Raw genomic sequence first — 23192 nt, 5'->3', positions numbered from 1 at the left:
TAGGGTTTAAGAAGATAATAGATAGTTATTGCAATAACCACATTGTTTGGCAATTGGGTTAACTTTGAAAAATCCCTTTGTTAGGATTTGCTGTATCATACACAACGTCACCATATTTTATGTCCTTTGATATTATTTGCATATAGCTGTGCTACCGGTTGCTTTTGTTTTCCCTGGACTAAGCTTTTAAGAGAGTATCAAAGACTCAGCCTATGTATTAAAAAGACTCAATCTGTGCTTTAAAAAGTTTGAGACATTCAATCAGTTTTTCCCCTCTCATATTACTTAAATAGTAATTTATATGACTACAAATCAGTAGAAGTGTACATAAACACCATTCCCACCGCCAAATGACTATATCCAACCCACCCCCCCATGAAGCTGAACATCCACCCTCAGAGAACTCTCACAAGGCTAGACATGGACCTTCCATATGATCCAGTAATTCCTCTCCTGGGGATACACCCCAAGGATTCCATAACACCCAACCAAAAAGATATGTGTACACCTATGTTCATAGCAGCACAATTCGTAATAGCTAAAACCTGGAAGCAACCCAGGTGCCCAACAACAGATGAGTGGCCGAGAAAGCTGTGGTATATATACACAATGGAATACTATGCAGCTATTAAGAACAATGAACCCACCTTCTCTGACCCATCTTAGATGGAGCTAGAAGGAATTATGTTAAGTGAGCTAAGTCAGAAAGATAAAGATGAGTATGGGATGATCCCACTCATCAACAGAAGTTGAGAAAGCATAACAGAAAGGGAAACTCAAAGCTGGATCTGACTAAATTTATAGTAGGGCACCAAAGTAAAAACCCGTGAGGGTGAGGGTGGATGTTCAGCTTAAAAAAATTTTTTTTTTGGATAGACAGAAGGAAATTGAAAGGGGAAGGAGGAAAGGAAAACATTTTTGGATAGACAGAAGGAAATTGAAAGGAGGAGGAAAGAGAGACACCTGCAAGGGAAACTCTTGTAGGTGGGGATCAAGGGCTTGAACCAGGGTCCTTGAGCATGGTAATGTGTCACTCAACCAGGTGAGCCACTGCTCTGGACCCTACTTTTCAGTTTTCTTCTGATCATTCATCTGTACTTTCATTACTTTTCCCCTCCCTTTTCACTTCTTCCTCTCTCCCTCCATCTAGTCTTTTCTGTTTGTCCTTTGCAGAGTGTAAACTATGTTATTATTCATATGTTCATCACAGTGCTTGTTATATAGTACAAGTTCACTGGTAGCTATGGAAAAATGAGGTAGCACTCTCTTTGTAAAGATAAGTTCTTTTCTTAAATTTTTAAAAATATTTATTTTTCCTTTTGTTGCCCTTGTTTTTTATTGTTGCTGTAGTTATTATTGTTGTCGTTGTTAGGATAGAGAGAAATAGAGAGAGGAGGAGAAGACAGAGAGGAGGAGAGAAAGACACCTACAGACCTGCTTCACCGCCTGTGAAGTGACTCCCCTGTGGTGGGGAGCCGGGGGCTGGAACCGGGATCCTTAAGCTGGTCCTTGAACTTAGAGTCACATGCGCTTAACCCACTGCGCTACCACCTGACTCCCCGTAAAGATAAATTCTTTGTGTGAATTCTGTGGCTCTGGCTTGCTTGGGAAACTAGCCATCCCCTTAAAGGTATGAGGAATCTTCTTGTCCAAATTAGAATTCTGGCTGTCTCATTTCCTCTCTGATTTCAAGGTATGGGACTACTGCAACATTTACTGTCACTTTCTTTCTTTTTTTTTTTTTCTACATAGTTCCCCCTCCCCTTTTGCTGTCCTTGTTATTGTCATTGTTGTTGTTGTTGTTATTTCTGTCATCGTTGGATAGGACAGAGAAATGGAGAAAGGAGGGAAGGACAGAGTGGGGGGAGAGAAAGATAAGACACCTGCAGACTGCTTCACCGCCTGTGAAGCAACCCCCTTGCCAATGGGAAGATGAGGGCTCCAACGGTGATCCTTCACCGCCTGTCCTTGCTCTTGGTGCCATGTGTGCTTAACCTGCTGCGCCACCGCCCGGCTCCCTTACTGTCACTTTCTTTTCTTGAATTGGCATTTAGTGGATTGAGAAACCTGAATTTTTTTTTAAACAAATGTTTTAAAAGATCATTCTGATATTTGTGTAATACAGATTGAAGACTGACATACAGGGTAATTTAGGAATAGGCTTTTGGAGTTATATAGTGCCTATGAGGGTCTGAGAAACTGTGAAGATAGGGACAGGGTTGATGGGACTTGGACTCAGGATTTCCAGAACAGGATTTCCAGACACTGCCCTTTGTCTCTCTTTTGCTCCTGATTTATTTATTTATTTATTCCCTTTTGTTGCCCTTGTTTTATTGCTGTAGTTGTTGTTTTGATGTCGTCATTGTTGGCTAGGACAGAGAAATGGAGAGAGGAGGGGAAGACTGACAGGGGGAGAGAAAGACAGACACCTGCAGACCTGCTTCACCGCCTGTGAAGTGACTCCCCTGCAGGTGGGGAGCCAGGGGCTCGAACCGGGATCCTTCCACCGGTCCTTGGGCTTGGTGCCACGTGCGCTTAACCCGCTGCTCCACCGCCCGACTCCCCCTGATTTTTTAAAATTAATTTAAAAAAATTTTTATTTGTAAAAAAGGAAACACTGAATTAACCATAGGATAAGAGGGGTACAACTCCACACAATTCCCGTCACCAGAACTCTGTATTCCATACCCTCCCCTGATAGCTTTCCTATTCTTTATCCCTGTGATAGTATGGACCCAAGGCCATTGTGGGATGCAGAAGGTGGAAGGTGTAGCTTCTTGGCTTCTGTAATTGCTTCCCCACTGAACGTGGGCATTGACAGGTCAATCCATACTCCCAGTCTGCCTGTCTCTTTCCCTAGTAGGGTGGGTCTCTGGGGAATCAGAGCTCCAGGACACATTGGTGGGGTTGTGTGTCCAGGGAAGTCTGGTTGGCATCATGCTGGCATCTGGAACCTGGTGGCTGAAAAGAGAGTTAACATACAAGGCCAAACAAATTGTTGGTCTATCATGAATTTAAAGGCTGGAATAATGCAGATGAAGAGTTAAGGGGGTCCTCCATTTTGTTGATAGCTAGTAGGCATATGGCTCCTGATTCTTATTTGCTTCCCAGCAGCTACCTGTATGTTAGTGGTAAGGAGAAGCAGAACCAAAATAAAAACCAGAGATTGAATTGTTTTGCCATTTGACAAGTTCCTCCTTTCCTTGAGAATTTATTATTCTAGTTATTATTTTATTTATTTTTATATGTTATAGGTATTCTATTTATGAAAAATCACATATTAAAATAATAAACATAAAATCCATAGTATTTATAAATACTACAACTATTATATTTATTTTTATTATTCTAATTATTATAAATACTACAACTGTTATATTTATTTTTATTATTCTAATTATTTTCGTTACTATTTTTTATTCCCTCAGGGAGACTTTATGAGGGCCTTTGCAATGAACTGAACTAAGTGCATCCTTTAGTCTCCATCATTCTAACCCACTGCCCTTTTCAAAGGTGACAGAATTACATTTTCCACAAAACTGCAGCAAAATCCCCTTCCTTCAAGCTGTCTGACTACTCCTCCCATAAAGTAGTAGGTTTCCTTTGTGGCTAAAACAAAAAAGATTGTCATGTGTCCTACTGATCTGACTCAAATACTTTTACAGACTCAACTAAATAGTCATTCTTTCATATTAGGCTCAGCTACACTGGATTTCTGCAGTAACATACTTCTTGTCCTCTTGGTACTGGGAGTTTTCACCTTATTCTGTTTTTATAGCTGAATCGAGAGCAACCTTAATTTCTTCATCATATATTCATATTCAGTGCTTACCTTGTCCATTATGCTTCAATTGCTTCAGTGAGAACAGAGGTTGAGGCTATTTTTTTTTTTGTACTGAGGATATTAAGGCCAGTATATAGCTACTAGAGGATTAATGGTAAATTATGCGTGCAAAGATTGCCAGTCTGCTACCTGGCTCTTACCAGAAGTGATAGTCACAGGACCCACCCCTACTTTTTCTGGCATCTCATTGTTACCCTTTTCTCCATCCTCCTTTGGCCCCTCTATTACCAAAAGTTCTGTTAACCTGACTTTCATTAACTAAACTACAGTAGTGGCCTCATGGATACATCATCCTTGACCTTACTTGGTAAAGGCTAGCTAGCTACTAAGAGTATTAAATGCTCATTTGAGTGATTGTGATTGACAGAGAAGGAGGCAGATTTCTTGAGTGTCTCTGTGCTTCTGTCTGGCTCTTGGGTAAGCTTTGGTAGGTATCAAAGGAAGGAAAGGAGGTGAAGTCTCATGCCTGGGTTCAAGTTTGGTAATATTAACATGGAAGTCCCCCACCAAACATTTCTGTGAATTATACATACAAACTATTTTTTCAAGTTCCATTAGAATTTGACCCTGGGATCAAATAACTGGCAAGAAAGGTGGACATATCTGAGAACAAAGAGGCAGCTGAGTTTCTGAGTAAGTCTTTTAAGTTCAAAACCAAGGTTAGGCTGTAGAGTTAAGTTGTTGAGTATAGGTGACTTGTTGGGAAAAAATTTTGAATTCCAAATGCTTTATATTGAAAACAGCGTTTAAAGTCCTGAATGAAGCATCCAGTCATTCATTTAGCAAGTAGATCTTTATGGAATGTCCTATTGTTTGTACCAATGGAGATATAACAGACACTGGAAACAACAACTGTTGTTCCCAAGGAGGTAACACACAAGCGAATGGGACCATGTAAAAGTCAACCAAGTGAGTAGATAGGATGTGACATGGTGAGATTGCTATGGAAACTCAACAGCTGTGCAAAGGTGATGGGAGGTATTGTTTTATGTAAGTTGTGTAATTTTATGTAAATTACATAAGTTATATAAGCTACTGTTTTATATAAGACAGTCAAAGTCTTTTAAAAATATGTTTAGGTAGATACTTGAAAAAAAGTACAGGAGTAAACTCTGAAGACATCTGGAGTTATTACAAGAAGGCAGAAAAGGCAGTGTTCCTAGGAGGACTGTGAATGTCAAGGATCCATAGTGACCAGACCCCAGGGTGTAAGTGGGAAGGTTGCAAGAGATAAAGTCAGAGAGGTGGGCATCTAGGGTAGGGTCTTACAGACCATCATGGATTCTCATTGTCTTTGTACTGAGAGAGGAGGCACTGGGCGGATGGAAGAGTAATGGGATCCCTCCAGTTCTGAGAAGACCAGTCTGAGGTTTTTATAGGTGGAAGTGAGGAAAGTAGAGTTATGAGACTACTACAACGGTATAGGTGAGTGATAGATAACAAGGGTTTAGACCAAGGTGGTAGTCTTAGAGGTGATGGGAAGCGTTCTGGATTTATCTTGTGAGGAGATTATTGTATGGCACAACTATGTGGAGTATGAGGGAAAAGAGAAACAAGGATTGTTTTTGAGATTTTTTGGCTTGTGTTTTAAGTTGGTCTCTCACAATCCACATTTTTTTTTTTTTTTTTTTTTTTTTACACCAGAGCACTGCTCAGCTCTGGCTTCTAGGACTTGAGAGCCTCAGGCATGAAAGTCTCTTTGCATAACCATTATGCTATACCCCCACCCTTAATAGACATTCTTGAGCTTTACAGTTTTGTGCAATGTCTTTGAATATGGGCTACACCTAGTGACCACTTAATTTTTTTAATCGTTGTTGTGGTTACTATTATTGTTGTTAGTGATATCGTTGTTGGATAGGACAGAGAAATGGAGAAAGGAGGGGAAGACAGAGAAGGGGAGAGAAAGATAGACACCTGCAGACCTGTTTCACTGCCTGTGAAGTTACCCCCCTGCAGGTGGGGAGCTGGGGGTGGGGGGGCTCGAACTCGGATCCTTATGTTGGTCCTAGCACTTTGCACCATGTGCGCTTAACTGGCTATGCTACTGTCTGACCCGCCAATGACCACTTTAAAACAAATTTGATGGCATAATTGTTGAACTAGGTACTGCCTTGAAAATAGAACTGCTTTCCAAATCAATTATTTAATTTTATTTCCTTTTTTTTCCTCCTATTGTTTGTATTTGTTAGGACAGAGAGAAATTGAGAGGGAAGAAGATAGAGAGGGAAAGAGAGAGACATCTGTAGATCTGTTGCAGCACTCATGAAGTTTCCCTCCTGCAGGTGGGAATGGGGGGCTTGAACCCAGGTCCTTGAAGGTGGTAATGTGTGCACTCAACTGAATGTGCCACCCTTCAGTCCTTCAGTTATTTAAATTTCTTACGCTACCTTGTTTGCTCCTGGTTTTTTGAGAAGGGTCTTATTGTCTCCATGCTGGTTAGAAATTTGAGGCTTCAAAGTCACAAGGTAGTAAAAGTCAAGTCCATATCTGTTAAATATTATGCTCATCCTTGCTGTCCTTCTAGATCTAGAGAGGACAAGATATTTAGACATGGGGGCGGGGCTAGGAGAACAACCTATCATGGTAGAAGAGCAATTTGTCTACACTGTTTGTATGTGAACTGTAGACATATTGGGAGAGATTCAAGACTGTCCTCTTCAGCACAGGTATTGGACCCGTAGGACAAATGAACAAAAGAATCCTTCTGACAAGGAACCATTAAGGCCATTTAAGGAAACACTGACTCCCTGGTTTGACCAGAATCTCAGCCATTCTCTATTTTTTCTACCACCCATGACCTGAAGTCCACTTTGTGGATAGATAAGACTTAGAAGAATGTGCAACAAATTATAAGTAGACCACTCTGGGGGGGGGGTTGGATTGGCTGTACTTGATTTTGAATATTTAATTATATGTGTGAAAATTATAAAAATATCTAGAAAATCTTTTTCAAGATCCAGACAGAAGCACAGAGACACCCAGTAAGTCTGTCAAAATTATATGTCTGTATATATAATTTTAGGTTATTTGGCTGTGTGTGTGTATATGTGTGTGTGCACATAAGAGAGACCAGGCTTTGATTATATAATTTTAAAAAGAAAGATATATATATTTTTTAAAGGAAAGAAGATATTGTCTTCTTAAGTCAGGGACACCTTGTCATTGGCTACTACTTAGACTCATCCAGAAGGGAAGAAACAAACAATATCTTTTGTGTAGTGTACTCATCTTGTTCTACCTGGCAGGTGAGCATAGTGTCCTCTTTGTGTCCAGTTCTGTTGACTAGGATTGAACTCTGCACAGTGTATAGTCCATCTTTCATCTTGGTGGGCATCAGGGTCTTATCTGTCTGAGAGACATTTCCATTCTTCAGCCAGGTCATCTGTACAGCCTGAGGGTAGAACTTCTCTGCCTTGCAGGTGACATTTATCTTGTTGTTTGTCATGGGGTGTTCAAAAATAGACATGGTGGGTGGAACTGAAATAGTATAGGACAAAGTCTCAGACTACATGAAATAATCAGATTCATCTTGCTTACTACTTGGTAGCCATTTACTTAGTACCTACTAGTATGTGACAGTCCCTAGCACATAGTAGGTGCTCAACAAATGGATGATGCTGTTCTTATTTAAACCTATTCCCTAAGATAATTTGGGGGAGTTTGTTGTTCAAAGCCAGATGAAAGCCTGACTAAGGTGTCACCTACCTATCACGGTCTTAGACAACTCGACATTCTCTTGAAGAGGATAATGCAGGCCTAGATGGTTCACATCACAGCTGATATAAGAATAGAAATCCTGCAGATTTAGGACTATCTCTGCAGTACTGGAAATTTTGTAGGCATGGCTGTTATTTAGTTGGACCACTTGTGTCTGAAGGGATGAGAGTTCTTTCCCATTTTTGAACCACTTCAGTGTAATGTTTTTGGGAAAGAAGCCATAGGAAATGCAGGTGAAATTCACAGTCTGCCCAATTAGGGCCCTCTCCAAGGGGCCTATTACCACAGGCAGAGAAGGTGGAGCTATAAGGAGGAAGAAATAATAAACAATTAGTGTTGGTGAACCAAGAAATTATTTTTTAATATTATTTATTTATTTATTTATTTATTTATTTATTTATTTATTTTTACCAGAGCACTGTTCTGTTCTGGCTTATGGTGGTGCGGGGGACTGAACCTGGGGCTTTGGAGCCTCAGGCATGAGAGTCTGTTTGCATAACCATTATGCTATCTACCCTCTGCCCTTGAACCAAGAAATTGTCTGTGCTTTATGTAATTTTAATTCTGAGAACCATATAATCACCTTAGTAGATACAAGGGAAACATTAGGCCTTGGCATCTTGATGTATGATGATGGAAAAGATTATTAGTTGAGGGTTAGAGTATTCTGCAGACACCTACCACAGGCAGATGAGCAGGTGTTCCAGGTATCAGCAATCATACTGTAAACCATTTACCCCTCAAAAAATACACATGCACACACACACACACACACACACACACACACACACACACACACACACACACACATATATATTTGCCTCCAGGGTTATTTCTGGGGCTCAGTGAATGCAATAGGAATCCACTGCTCCTGGAAACTATGTTTTCCCTTTATTTGCCCTTGTTGTTTATCATTGTTGTTATTATTATAGTTGTTATTGATGTCGTTGTCGTTGGATAGGACAGAGAGAAATGGAGAGAGGAGGGGAAGGCAGAAAGGGGGAGAGAAAGACAGACACCAGCAGACCTGCTTCACTGCCTGTGAAGTGAACCCCCTGCAGGTGGGGAGCCAGGGGCTCGAACCGAGATCCTGACACCTGTCACTGTGCTTCGCTCCATGTGCGCTTAAGTCATTGCTCTACTGCCCGGCCTCCTAATATTTATCTTCAGTAATTCTCTGTAAACTACTTAAGTAAATAGAAGTAAATAGAAGTAAACTACTTAAGCTGATAAAGACAATCTGTAGATTGAACACTATGTAGTTGCTTTTTTCTTTCCTGTTGTTAATATGTGGTTCATCTAATTTTAGAAAAACAGCAAGCATAATAGTCAACAGTGAAACATTAAATGCTATGATTTAGGACAACATAATACTATCATAACTTTAATGTTCTATTGGAGAGTTTAGCTCTCTTACTAAGTCATGAGAGATATATTAAAGGTGTATTAGGCATCAGAAAATGTGACAGCAGCAAATGCTGGAGAGGGTGTGGGGTCAAAGGAACCCTCCTGCACTGCTGGTGGGAATGTCAGTTGGTCCAACCTCTGTGGAGAGCAGTCTGGAGAACTCTCAGAAGGCTAGAAATGGACCTACCCTATGATCCTGCAATTCCTCTCCTGGGATATATCCTAAGGAACCCAACACACCCATCCAAAAAGATCTGTGTACACATATGTTCTTGGCAGCACAATTTGTAATAGCCAAAACCTGGAAGCAACCCAGGTGTCCAACAACAGATGAGTGGCTGAGCAAGTTGTGGTATATATACACAATGGAATACTACTCAACTATTGAAAATGGTGACTTCACCATTTTCAGCCAATCTTGGATGGACCTTGAAAAGTTCATGTTAATGCAACAAGTACCATTTCAGCATGCTTCACCTCAGTCTGTGCACAGAGACATCAGATTGCCAACCCTTCACCCTCATCACTTGGGTGAGACCTTTCCTTTCATGGTAGTCTCTAATTCCATTCCAGGAGGTTCACTTCCTAACAAAGTCCCAAAACCTAGATGTAGACCAGGTCCCGTAAGATAGAGCATATGTTCACATATGTTTATCTATAAATTAGGGCAAAATATATACCTGAAAGCAAAAATACACAATAGTCTTTAGTGAGTCACTATCAAGTTCATAATGAAATAGTGTCCACTTAGACTTAGATACCCTCCTCACCTACTTTTTATTACAGTTCTCTCACTCACTCCAAAGCTAACCTTACCAAAGCAAGGACTGCAAAAGCTCAGTCTCTATCTAACAATAAATAAATAAATATATTTTAAAAAAGGAAAAAACTGTATTAGAATGGTATATAGTGGATTTATTGCTACAGTATCATACTTTTTTTTTTTTTTTTTGCCTTCAGGGATTATCGTTAGGTCTTGGTGCTGGCACTATGAATTTCCTGCTCCTGATGAACATTTCCCCCCCTTTTTTAAATTGGATAGGACAGAGAGAAATTGAGAGGAAAGAGGAGATAGAGGGGGAGAAAGAAAGACACCTGCAGACCTGCTTTGTTACTCGTGAAGCATCCTCTCATAGGTGGGGAGCAGGGGGGTTGTGCAGGTCCTTGCACTTCATACTATGTGTACTTAACTGGGTGCACCACTGCCTGGCACCTGTACTATATCTTCATATATATATAAAAAAAAAAAAAAACCAAAAAAAAAAAAAAACTCCAAAAAATGGCTATTATTGTAAGGAAATCAAACAAACAAAAAAGCCAAAAGATGAGCATTGTTGAATAATAATGGTTAGAGTGGACATCCTTATCTTGTGAGCTGACCTTAATTTTTTTTCTTTTGAGTATGCTAACTATGAGTTTGTCATATATATGGCCTTTACTTGTTGAGGTATCTTCCTCCTAAACCCTATTTTGTTAATTGGTTTTTACAAGTCATAAGTGGATATTGAAGTTTGTCAAGTGCTTCTTCTGTGTCTGTGGATATGTTCATCTCTCCTTTTGCTCATGTGGTATATTACTTTAATTGACTTGCATGTATTAAACTATTCTTGCATCTATGGAATGAATCCCATAATTACATATATATATATATTATATATGCATTTCTTCCTTTTTCTTTTTTTCTTTTTTCTTTTCTTTTTTAAAATTTATTTATTGGGGAATTAATGTTTTACATTCGACAGTAAATACAATAGTTTATACATGCATAACGTTTCTCAGTTTTCCACATAACAATACAACCCCCAGTAGGTCCTGTGTCTGTCTGAATGAGATCATCCCATATTCATCCTTCTGCTTCTGACTTATTTCACTTAACATGAATTTTTCAAGGTCCATCCAAGAATGAATGATATTTTTCATGAATATTTAAAATTTTAATTTTGGGAATAACCTTAATTGACAAAATTATAAATGTTCTAGAAATATAATTTCACACTTCTTCAAAATGTTGCTATAGCATGCCCACCACCAAAGTCCTAATATCTCTTCACCAAAGTCCACTGGACCTTCACCTTTGAAACCAGTCCTTTTTGATAACTTCAGTTCTGTAGTCCAAGTCCAAACGTTTGTTTTCACTGGACTTCATTTGTTTCTCTTGCCTAGTTTGTTTACCCTCTATGGATAGATCATCCTATGTTTTCATTTTGTATAAGTCTTTTAGAATTTTTTGTATGACTGGTTTAGTGGTGATGCATTTCTTTCTTTCTTTTTTTTTTTTTTTTTCCTTTTCTTTGTCTCTCTAGATCATTGCTCAGCTCTGGCTGTGCTGGGGTTGAATCTGGGACTTTGGAGCCTCAGGCTTGAGTCTTTTTGCATAAACATTATGCTATCTCCCCCAGCCTCCTTTAATTGTTTGTCTGAAAAGCTCTTCATCACTCCTTCAAACCTGATTTGATAACCTAGCTGGACAGTGTAATCTTGGGTAGATGTCTTAATCATTCACAGTTTTAAATTTCCTCCTTCCTTCTTTCCTTTCTCCTTCCTTCTTTTCTCACTTTCTTGTTTTATTGGGAGGTTTATGGCTTACAGTATAGTTGTTGGCATATGAATAAAATGTCTTATCTCATCAAATTAGGTGTCTGCAAAACACTCTCACCCTCAAATTAGGCCCACCATATGCATGTACCAGGATCTGACAGCCCTCCTCTTCCCTCATCCCTCCCTCTCTGTTTGCCTTCCCTAGAGCTTTTTCCTTTGGTGCAGTACACCAAACCAGTCCAGCCAGTCCTTTCTAGTCTTTACAGTTTTTGTTTGTTTGTTTATTGTTTTATTTATTTATTTATTTCCATCAGGGTTATCACTTGGTCTCAGTGCTAGGCATTACAAATCTGTTCCTGATGGCCATTTTTTCCCTTTTATTTTTTTGTTGCTACTTTATTTGATAGGACAGAGAAATCAAGAAGGAAAGGGTAGATAGACAGGGAGAGAGAAAGATAGACACCTGCAGACCTGTTTCACCACTTAGGAGGTGTCCCCCTGCAGGTTGGGGCTGAGGGGAATCGATCCAGGGTCCTTGTGCATGCGCTTAACCAGGTACTCCACTGCCTGCTGTCCCCCCTCTAGAGCCTTTACAGTTTTTATTAAGAAATTAGTTGATAGGGGTTTCCCTTATATTTGATTATTTGTTATTAAAATTCTCTTTGTCTTTGATTTTTCTCCATTTAGATTTGGATTTTTCTTAGATCTCTTACAGCTTCTAGAATCTGAAGACCCTGTCCTCTAATCTATCAATTTAGTTGTTGATTTCCATCTTTCTCCTGGTAGACACCTCTATTGTACTTGTTTTAAAGTTTAGTTACTGCATTGCTTACCTCTCTTGATTTCTGTGAAGACTTCTCTCACACTTTCTCTGACTCTGTTGAAAATTCCTCCCACTGAACACATCATTTCAGTGAGGATTCTTAGGATCCAAACTTGAGAATTTTGATATCCTGTTTAGGATATTTACATAGCTCTGTTGAATTTTGAGTTCTCTTCAATTGCTGTCTTGGTTTAACACTGTGAGTAATGTTTGAATTTTCGTTATGTTTGATGCTCCATGAGGACCTGGCCCTGGAGATCTGTTTGAACTGTGATGATAACCTGAAACTCTGAGTTGCCAGTGCTCAGTTGTAACGAGGCTGCTGTGGGTAAAGTCTCAGTCTGGATGGTGTCAACTTTACACAATTTTTAAAAAATATTTATTTTATTTATTTATTCCCTTTTGTTGCCCTTGTTGTTTTATTGTTGTAGTAATTATTATTGTCATTGTTGTTGGATAGGACAGAGAGAAATGGAGAGAGGAGGGGGAGAGAAAGATAGACACCTGCAGACCTGCTTCACTGCTTGTGAAGCGACTCCCCTGCAGGTGGGGAGCCAGGGCTCGAACCGGGATCCTTCTGCCTGTCCTTGTGCTTTGCGCCACCTGCACTTAACCCACTGCACTACAGCCCGACTCCCAACTTTACACAATTTAAGGATGGCCAGGAATAGGATCTGTGTGGCCTATGAGCCAGGAAACTGCAGGGTCTATTACTATGGAAACTGAATTCTAGTATGGCATCCCCCAGAGCTCTGACAAGCTGCTTGAGAGGACTTCCCCCTTTCCTCTGTCTCTGATTTCCTATTTAACATTTTTGTAGGATTGTAAGCCTAGCAAGCAGTAGCTGTCTAAGGAGGGACTCCTCCAAAATGTATCCCTGGAATCTGTTACTGTGAAATCTAGATTCCAGTTTGGTCATACTTCCACAAGCTTCTGTGGATAGTCAAGAGAGTTGTTACCTTGGTTCCCCTGTCCATCCCTTTAGTTAATGAATTCTCACTTTTTATTCATTTATTTTCCTTTATTGGGGTATTAACATTTTACATTCAACAGTAAATGCAATAGTTTGTACATGCATAACATTTCTCAGTTTTCCATGTAACAATACAACCGTCACTAGGTCCTCTGTCATCCTTTTCCAGGACCTGTATTCTCCCCAACACCCACCCGAGTCTTTTATTTTGGTGCAATATTTTCACTTCTTGTTGCTAAATTCTTGGAACAGAATTAGGGTGCCAGGATTTCAGCACAGTATGCCCCCATTACTGAACCAGAGTCCCGTATCTTACAGATCTCTTCTGCTTGTGGTTTATTGTCACAAGGTGGGTCATTTATCTTCTTAGGAGAGAGCATTTCTCCCATTATTGTCTGGATGTTAATCTTTCTTTGTTATGGGAAGTCTGTTTCTATGTGTGTCTTTTCATGTGTTGTTGTATCCTTGGTGTTGCTATCAGGAGGAAGGATACCAAGATCCTATCTTAATTCATCTCCACCCTTCTCTATTTTATTATTTTTAGTGTATATTTTTAGATTTATTTATTTTTCATGAAAGAGAATGATTGGAGCATTGTTTATCTCTGGTTTATGGCAGTGGTGGGGATTGAACTTGAGGCTTTTGAACTTGAGGTGTTCAAGTTTTTTGTTCAAATTCTTAGCTATCTACCCACCCAGATGGCTCATACTTTTAATCCATTGTTTAATTTTTTAAAAATTTTAATTAATGTGGTCCAGAAAATGGCACAGTGGATAAAGTACTGGATTCTCAGCATGAGTTCTTGAGTTCGATCTCCAGCAGCAAATGTACTAGAGTGATGTCTGGTTCTTTCTCTCTCTTCTCCCAAATTTCTCTAAATAAGTAAATCAATAAATACTTTAAAAATAAATTCAAAAATTTAGTTAATTATTTTTATTTTTTCTGCCACCAAGGTTATTACTGGGGTTTGGTGCCAGTATTAGGGATTCACCCCCCCCCCATTTTTTATTGGATAGGACAGAAAGAAATTGAGAGGTGAGGGGGAGTTAGAGAGGGAGAGAGAGAGAGAGAGATGTAGACCTGATTCACCACTAGTGAAGAGTCCCCCCTACAGATGAGGATGGGGGCTTGCACGTGGTAACATGTGTGCTTAACCCGGTGTGTCACCCCCTGTCCCCCATTGTTTAATTTTGTTGCTAATATTTTGTTGAGGATTTTTGCATCTATGTTTATCAGAGTAGTAGTCTGGAGTGTGTGTGTGTGTGTGTGTGTGTGTGTGTGTGATGTTTTTGGTTTTGGTATTAGGCTAATATTGGTCTCAAAACGTGTGGGGGAGTCGGGCGGTAGTGCAGTGGGTTAAGCACACGTGGCGCAAAGCGCAGGAAGGATACTGGTTTGAACCTCCGGCTCTCCACCTGCAGGGGAGTCACTTCAGAGGCGGTGAAGCAGGTCTGCAGGTGTCTATCTTTCTTTCCCTCTCTGTCTTTCCCTCCTCTCTCCATTTTCTCTCTGTCCTATCCAACAATGACAACATCAATAACAACAACAATAATACAACAAGGACAACAAAAGGGAATAAATAAATATTTAAAAAAATGCTTGAAAGAATTCCTTCTTCAGTTTTTGGGAAAAGCTTAATGAAAATAAGTAATAAGCCACTGTTGCAAATTTGGCAGAAATTGCCAGTAAAACCATCCGACTCTGAACATTTGTCTTTAATGAGGCTTTTGGTTATGGTCTCATTTTTCTTTGCTTGCAATTGTTTGATTCATTTTTTTCTATTCTCTTTTTTTTCCCACAGAGAGAAAGAGGGATAGATAGATAAGTAGATAGGCAGGCACAGACACCATAGCACTGAAGCTTCCTTCAGTGTGACGGGAGAGAGGCTGGAACCTGGTTTGCGCACATAGTAAAGCAGTGCACTATCCAAGTGAGTTATTTTACTGGCCCTCTACTTTCTCTTGATTTACTTTTAAGAGGTTGTGCAATTCTGAGAATTTACGTAAGAAATAGAATAAATTTAATACATTTTTGAACTCGATTATTTGAATTTTAATAAGGATAGTAAATTCACTCATTTCTCTGCTGAATAACGTGTTGTATTATTATCACACCCCCCTCTAAGTAGTATGTTGATAGAGATCCATAAATCACAAAGCATTATTGAAATAGGTAACCTGGGTCTAGTAGTCATAATTTAAGTAACTTTAGGAAGATCCAATCTCTCAGTCTCAACTTTCTCATATTTTAAATGAAAGCTTTACACTTTGGAGTAGACACAGGTTATTTTCAGTCCACTGAGCTTTTGTTTCATTGTGCTAATAAATTTCCTACTTGAAATCTTCGCTGTCATATATAGCTAAAATGTTGGTCACACGACATAGGAAAGTCAAGTTCAAATAATTTCTGGGACTCATTTGTGGGGCTTTAGAGGAAGATGAGTTCTTTCCATCCTGATTACTAAGCCGAGGAAATGAAAAACAACATTTTCTTCATTTATTTTTTCCTATTATATGGAGAAGTTCTATGTGCAGGGCTGAATGGAGATAAGGGGTTTCAGAGGAAAAGAATTCTGGAGACACTGAGCTCTAAGTCCAGACCTTTTGTCTTTGACTTTTAAAGCTCTAATTTAGAAGTTTGAGAAAGTCAGTATCCTTTTTAGCTATAGGACCACTTCAGCCTTGTTTTTGGTTTAAACTGCTATACTGGGCTCCTATAAAACTCTTCACTAGTATAGAGTATTCTGAACATAATCCCATGCCCGAGTTACCTCTTTTTCCTATTCTCTATACCATTGAGTCTCCATGCATTTCATATTCCTCACCTGGACAATGAAGACAAACATCTTTAGTTGTGCTGTGAATACAGTAATATAAGTAAAGTGCTCAGGATACAACAGATACTAATAAATAGTAGTGCTATAGAATCAACTTTTTTTTTTTTTTTTTAAGATGGAAGCAGAAGGAGAGAGTAAAAGAGATCACAACAGTCTTCCTTTAATGTGTTCGGGGCTGACTCAAACCTAGGGTGCACAAATGACAAAATAGCACACTATTCAAGTAAACTACCTCACTGGTCCTAGAATCAACAATTTAATTGTTTTTCAGTCAGGATGTTGCACAGAGCTCAAAGGGCATTATAAGTAGCAAAACATTAAGAAATCCAGGCTTTGGGGAGAGGATAAATGATTTGCAATTACATTTCAATACTCTGTGAGTGGGTGACCACTACTAATTGCCATCTTTTTTCCCTTTTAAAAAATTTTTATTTATAAAATGGAAATAGCGAAAAAACCATAGGATAAGAGGGGTACATTTTCACACAGTTCCCACCACCAGAACTCTGTATCCCACCCCCTCCCTTGAAAGCTTTCCTGTTCTTTATCCCTCTGGGCATATGGACTCATCATTATGGGGTGCAGAAGGTGGAAGGTCTGGCTTCTGTAATTGCTTCCCCGCTGAACATGGGCATTGGCAGACTTGCCATCTTTTAAGACATAGAACTGACTTTAAGCAAACCGACTTGACAAAATGTTTGCTCTCAATCAGAGATGGAGTTGGAACCAAAACAATATAGACACACAGTGTTTTCAAACTGTACTCTGTACATCAATGTAGATTTTTTTTCTTTTCAATAGCTTATAGTCATGGTGACTTAATGAACATCTAGAGCAATGATTTCATTTAACAGGAAAGAAACTCTACAGTTTCCCCAATTTCTCTTCAAGTTGGCTCTTTCCTCTTTCAGTTCCCCCCACAGACTTAGACAAGTTCCACATGAATTGCCTTAATTGCTTTAGTTTAGCTATGGGGATAGAGTGAATGTTAGGAAGTCAGTTATTCTTTTCTCATCACTCTAGTAACCCATCTGATTATCAGTTTTCTTTCCTGTATGTATTTCAATAACAGATTGTTGAGAGAAATAAGATCAAATATATAATATCAATGATATTTGCATAGCAGTTGTTAGAGAATTGGAAGACATGATAATCTGGAATATTATACATAAGTAGCATAGAGACATACTCACCAATGACAGACACATGTGTGCCTGGACCTGATTGGTATTCTCTTTCAGGATGTCCCTCCTTGAACTTCACACAATAGTAGGTGCCAGAATCTTCAAGAGAAATTTTACTGATGCGGATAGAAAAGTCTGTGTTGTCATCTTCAGTGCTGTTTCCAATTTTGTTTACTCTGGGGAAAAGACCTCCTTTGAAACTGTAGATTAATTCTCGATTTGCCCCCATTCCTTTGAACCACATGACAGGTCCTTTTGGGAATGAATTTGGTACACTGCAGCTCAAAGTGATTGTCTCCCCGGTTGATACGGTCTGTGATATTTCAGCTTGCTGAACCTGGAACATCTTATTTGCAGTTCCTGCAAAGAAACTTAAAATTACCTCCCATTTCCTCTGCTCTGGCCTAGGTAGGATTGAGAAATTTTTACCCACATCCTGTTTGGGGCCTCTTCATGATTTCTATTAGTGATAGGAAGACCCGTATATTGTACTTAAGGAGGACAAGTGGAGACAGATCCTGTTTGAATACTGACAGAGGAAGTTATATCAGAGAACCAGAGGTGTTACCCCCTACTTCTACTTGTTAATCCTTAAACAAGGTAAGGGGAGGACAGGGAGATAGATAGATAGATAGATAGATAGATAGATAGATAGATAGATAGATAGATATAGAGGAATATAGTCATTAATGATAATGTTCTGAGAGAGAGACTAATTCCTCTGCCTACCTAATCAATCAGTACATTTCGAACTAGGTCCAATTCTCTGCTCACCTGCACACACCTCCAGTGAGTCTGGGGTTGTCCTTCATATCTCCTTTGATATGAAGATCATCAGCTATGGAATTTGTGGAGAGATTTGTGCTGAGAAGTGTGGACAAAGGGGAAGTCAAGATACAGCAAACTTGAATAATCAGGTGGGCACATGGGACCATGCCAACAATGCATGGCTTCTCCACTTATCTGTTCAAGAGGGAGGAGAAGAACATTTTCCACTCTCTAGCAAAAAGGTAGTGGAGCCTCACGGGACCTAATCAATTTTGGAAGGTCCACCACTGACTTCAGTCCCTACCACCACCAACTTTGTTGCCCCACACTGTGTCTATCAAATCGTGGTAGTCAGTTCTCCTTTGGTTGTGAAATCAGCATGGCCACAGATGGTCTACAGTGCAGATAAAGGGGAAGGAGGAGAGCTCTTGCTTGGTGAAGCCAGGAAAGAATGGCAGATAAAAATCTCTATAGTCACATTTTTCAGTTTGAAAAAAGTGTGTGACTTTCCCATGACCAGTTGGTCACTATGAACTGTATGTGAACTTGAGGACATTATTGGCGCAGATCCATTTTCTTGGCAGAACAAAGTGACATCTTAATCTCACATTACTTCATGAAATTAATTTTGAGAATGACATAAAAAAAGAGATACCGGTAGTCTTCAGAAAATCAGAGAATGGCAGAGTTGGAAGTAGAACTCTCTGTGTAGAACAGGGAAGTATCAAGAACCAAGAGTAGTAATCTTTCCAGAAGGACATTTATGAGCAAGATTAACACTCAAGAGCCCACCTTCTGATCTCATCTCACAATTCTCTACAGGCTGATCCTGGCCATGAGATAGGAACACACCTATTCATTGACATCCCAGTGGGTATGATGTGCAGGTACTTATCACAGTGGGATAAACTGTACACATGTAGTAACAACTATCTTGTGAATCACTTCCCCAATAAAGAAACAAAAATAATTTATCTTTATGAATCCTGGAGGGGTTCATAAAATGGTTAGACTGTACTCACCATTTACATACACATAGGTGCCTGTACCAGACATGAAATTGTCAGGATACCCTTTTCTTAACTTGACACAGTAGTAGGTACCAGCATCCTCTGGCATCACATCACTGATGAGGATGGAATAGTTTGTTTGGCTGGCCTTGTTTTTTTTTTGCATTTGAGTTACTCTGGGAAAGTAATGTCGACTTCCATTGAAACTGTAAATTAGCTGTTTCTTTGGTCCAAGCTCCTTGAACCACACTACAGTCCCTGCCGGGGACAGAGCAGATACGTTGCAGCTGAGTGGTAGAGTATCTCCAATATTGACTGACACAACACTCTCAATCTGGTTCACTAGATGTTCTTCATTTGATGCTTCTAGAAAGAAACATGAACTTGTTTATATTGCACCTTATCTTGGACCCAGATAGTTTGAGGTTTCGGTGTTACTCAAGATGAGGTCTGACTATAGACTCCCTTATTTCTTTCTCTCTCTTTTCCTTCCTTCCTTCCTTCCTTCCTTCCTTCCTTCCTTCCTTCCTTCCTTCCTCTCTCTCTCTCTCTCTCTCTCTCTTTCTTTCTTTCACTTTACTAGTGACTTAATAATAACTATAGACTCTGCAGCGTGTTCTGGCACTAACTGCATGAAAATTATAAAGCATGTTGCCATATGGGGCAGGGGTATCTGCTAGGAAAGGAGGGTGGCACTGTTCTTCTGTATCAGGGTTAAAGGGGACTGGAGTTCATAAGGAACTAAATAAAAATATTTTCAATGAATACATTTGCATTAAGTAAAAAGGGTATAATAGAATTTGGGTCAGATATTTCTTTATGTCCTGTGATTAGAGCTAAGGCCCCAAGCTAAGGACAAGGTGCTGGTAGTCCACATACTGAATTCAGAGATTATCTGCCAATGGAGACATCTGTTATTATACTTCTGTACCAGTTACTCCATGGTGCAGAAGCACACTTATTTAGTTCTACAAAATAAAAATTGAGGTATGCAGTTTCAATAAATTGCTATTTTCTGTATTGAGTGAAAGATGAATCTTGGGGGTATTAAAAACATCTTAGTATGATAGTTTTTATTTCACTGACACCCAACTCCCCCATCTTTTTCTTTCTTTCTTTTTTAAGTGCATTTGATTTGGTCACCTCTATTCATTTTTAATATATATTTATTTATTCCCTTTTGTTGCCTTAGTTGTTTTATTGTTGTAGTTATTGTTGTCGTCGTTGTTGGATAAGCCAGAGAGAAATGGAGAGAGGGAGAGAAAAATAGACACCTACCAACCTGCTTCACCACTTGTGAAGTGACACTTCTGTAGGTGGGGAGCTGGGGGCTTGAACCGGGATCCTTACGCTGGTCCTTGCGCTTGGGGCCACGTGGGCTTAACCTGCTGTGTTACTGCCCGACTCCCTCCCCCATCTATTTCTTTAGCACTTAGTAATTCTTGCAGTGTTTTCTAGGGTATCACAAAACAGCTTTGACACTGAGTTCATGGAATACATATAAACACTATGCAAGGTAAGTTCTAGAAAACAATGGAAGGCCCTCTCTTAACCTATCTTATTCAGTGCCGTGGGGCAGGGCTCGAACCTGGGTCACACAGAAGATAAAGCAGCACACTATTCAGGTGAGCTATTTTACCACTGGTGCCTTGTTCTTGAATTTCCATCTTCCAGAATCCTGGGAAATAATTTGTTATTATTTATGCTAGTCTGGAGTGTTTTGCTACAGATGGTCACCTCCCCTAGTACTGAGACTGTACACTTATTATTGCCTCCAGAGTTATCCTGCACTATGAATCCACTTCTCCTGGAGGCCATTTTTCTCATTTTTGTTGCCCTTGTTGCCCTTGTTGTTATTGTTGTTGGATAGTACAGAGAGAAATCGAGAGAGGAGGGTAGGACAGAGAGGGGGAAAGAAGGACACCTACATGGCAGGGGTAGATAGCATAATGGTTATGCAAACAGACTCTCATGCCTGAGGTTCTAAAGTCCCAGGTTCAATCCCCTGCACCACCATAATCCAGAACTGGCAGCGTTCTGGTAAACAAACAAACAAACAAACAAACAAAAAACCTGCAGACCTGCTTTACCACTTGTGAAGTGACATCCCTGCTGGTGGGGAGCTGAGGCTCCAACCAGGATCCTTATGCTAGTCCTTGTGCTTCCTCACACCATGTGCACTTAGCCCACTGCATTACCGCCCAGTCCCTCAATTATTTTCGGAAGGTGTGTATTCTTTGGGGTTGTGTGAGTTCTGTTTTGTCAGATGTCCTAAGCAGCTTGCCTATTTCTTTTTAAGAGTTCACAGTCTCTTTTTCCCTTGGTATCTTCCTATGGAATCCCATTTCTGGCAGACTTCTTCCCTGGCCTATTTTCATCACTTCTAAACCATGCTACTATCCCTATTAGTGCTCTGAGTTAAATGAGATATAATTTACTCCCATGGAAGCCCCCAGACAAGCCAGAACAGTGACTTGCATGTTATGCTCTGTTTTCATGTAGTGTAGAAAAAGAAGAAACCCTACTATGTGAGGTTCCTCACAGCTAGGCTCTCCACTAGGCTGCAGGTGGGATGAGAACGTACAAAACTTTCCAAACTCTCCTGGAGTTTTTACTAGAATCTCTCCTTGTTGCAGCTGCTTCACAGCTGATCTCTATGGAGTCCTCACAAAGGAACTGTGATTCTTACGTTGTCAGTTCAGTATTACCATGAGAAAATAAGGCTAGGATCTTCTTGTCTGCCTTATTGTTGATGTTTCTCTCCTAAATGATTAAAAGTAGCATTTCTATCATTTTCATTGGGAGTAGTTCCATGGAAAGCTTCACATTGTTATGCCATCTACATATTGTCTTAAGCTCTCAATTTTGTCACAATTAATTATAGCAGTCACATCTAACATAATAGCATTTTAAAACTGTGTGTACTTTTTATTTATTATGTAGTAGTGGTATCAATTTTGCATACCCTTGGCTCCCTTGACTACTTGACTTTTAATAGGGAAATCAAACCCATTAATTGTATTTTTCCTTTAAATCATCTTTATGCATATTCATAACTCTACCACAACTACAGTCTCCTTGGAAGGAAGACAGCAAAGACATAGTCCAAACATTTTGGGAGTAGGTAACCTAGGCCCAACTATCCATCCATGCCTGTGTAACTTTAGGCAAGCACAATCTCTGAGTCTCAGAATCTGCATGTTAAATGAACCTTATGGTGACATATGCTGTTTTCACTTTGTTGAGCAGTTTCTTCTTTGTGTTGATGGCTTCCCTGCCTACTATCTCTTCCTATAATAGTGAGTGAGGGAAAAGTACAGATGAGGCAAATTCAAACGATTCCCTGGGGCTCCTTTGTGGAGTTGAGGAAGAAGAAGGGCCTGATATGATTGAAACAAGCTTTTTTTTTTCTCACGTATTTTTCCCTTCACATGGGGAAGGGTTATGTGCAATGAGAGAGAAAGTAAGGCAGAGATGAAGAGAGATAAGAGATTTCAGAGGATAACAGTCTGAAATACACAGAACCCTAATTCAGACCTTTATTCCTTGATTCCAAAAACTCTGCTGTACATTCTGCAAAGGAGCTAGAACACACCTCAGCTACAGGATCACTCAGAGCCTATTTTCAGCTTAAATGAATGCATTTGGTCCCTATTCATTCTAAAAAATGCTCTCCACTAATACAGAGCATGTGGACATAGTTCATGCCAACCTTACCTCTTTCCACTATGCTCTGTGCCCCTGATTCCCCTTTGAGTCTTTTGTTTTCTCATCTAAACAATGAAGACAAGCATCTTTATCCTCAAACTGCTATACAGACCAGATGAATAAAGTACTGTGGGAAATGTGCTTGGGTTATAGTAGATTCTAATAAACAGTCAGGTTACAGAATTACTGATTTAGTAATTTCTCAGGCTCTGTGTATAGAATTTTTAACAAAATAGAAAAAAAAAAGGGCTTTAGAGACAGAAAAATTGATTTTCAGTTCTGTGTGGACACGGGGCCTTTATCATCGGTCATCCCTTTGGGCACAGATGACTTTTAACAAACTCAGCAAAGCAGTGTTGTCTTTCCTATAATTGGAGGCCA

General features: G+C 39.6%; 1 protein-coding gene across 3 annotated transcripts in view; it reads right to left on the bottom strand.

Moving 5' to 3' along the window:
* Positions 1-6992: 6992 nt before the first annotated feature.
* LOC132537510 (MAM domain-containing glycosylphosphatidylinositol anchor protein 2-like) overlaps positions 6993-23192 on the bottom strand; it is a 37473-nt gene continuing 21273 nt past the window's right edge. For all 3 annotated transcript variants that reach the window (XM_060187626.1, XM_060187611.1, XM_060187619.1), the window contains 4 exons: positions 19116-19469; positions 17335-17685; positions 7553-7867; positions 6993-7324 (listed from right to left, as the gene is read on the bottom strand). In XM_060187626.1, coding sequence (XP_060043609.1) covers positions 7017-7324; positions 7553-7867; positions 17335-17685; positions 19116-19469 — 1328 coding nt within the window. In that variant the 3' untranslated portion in view covers positions 6993-7016. The remainder of the gene's footprint in view (positions 7325-7552; positions 7868-17334; positions 17686-19115; positions 19470-23192) is intronic.

This window comes from Erinaceus europaeus, chromosome 1, assembly GCF_950295315.1.
Source record: "Erinaceus europaeus chromosome 1, mEriEur2.1, whole genome shotgun sequence".
Lineage (NCBI taxonomy): Eukaryota > Metazoa > Chordata > Mammalia > Eulipotyphla > Erinaceidae > Erinaceus > Erinaceus europaeus.
This window is presented reverse-complemented; position numbering and strand designations above follow the sequence as displayed.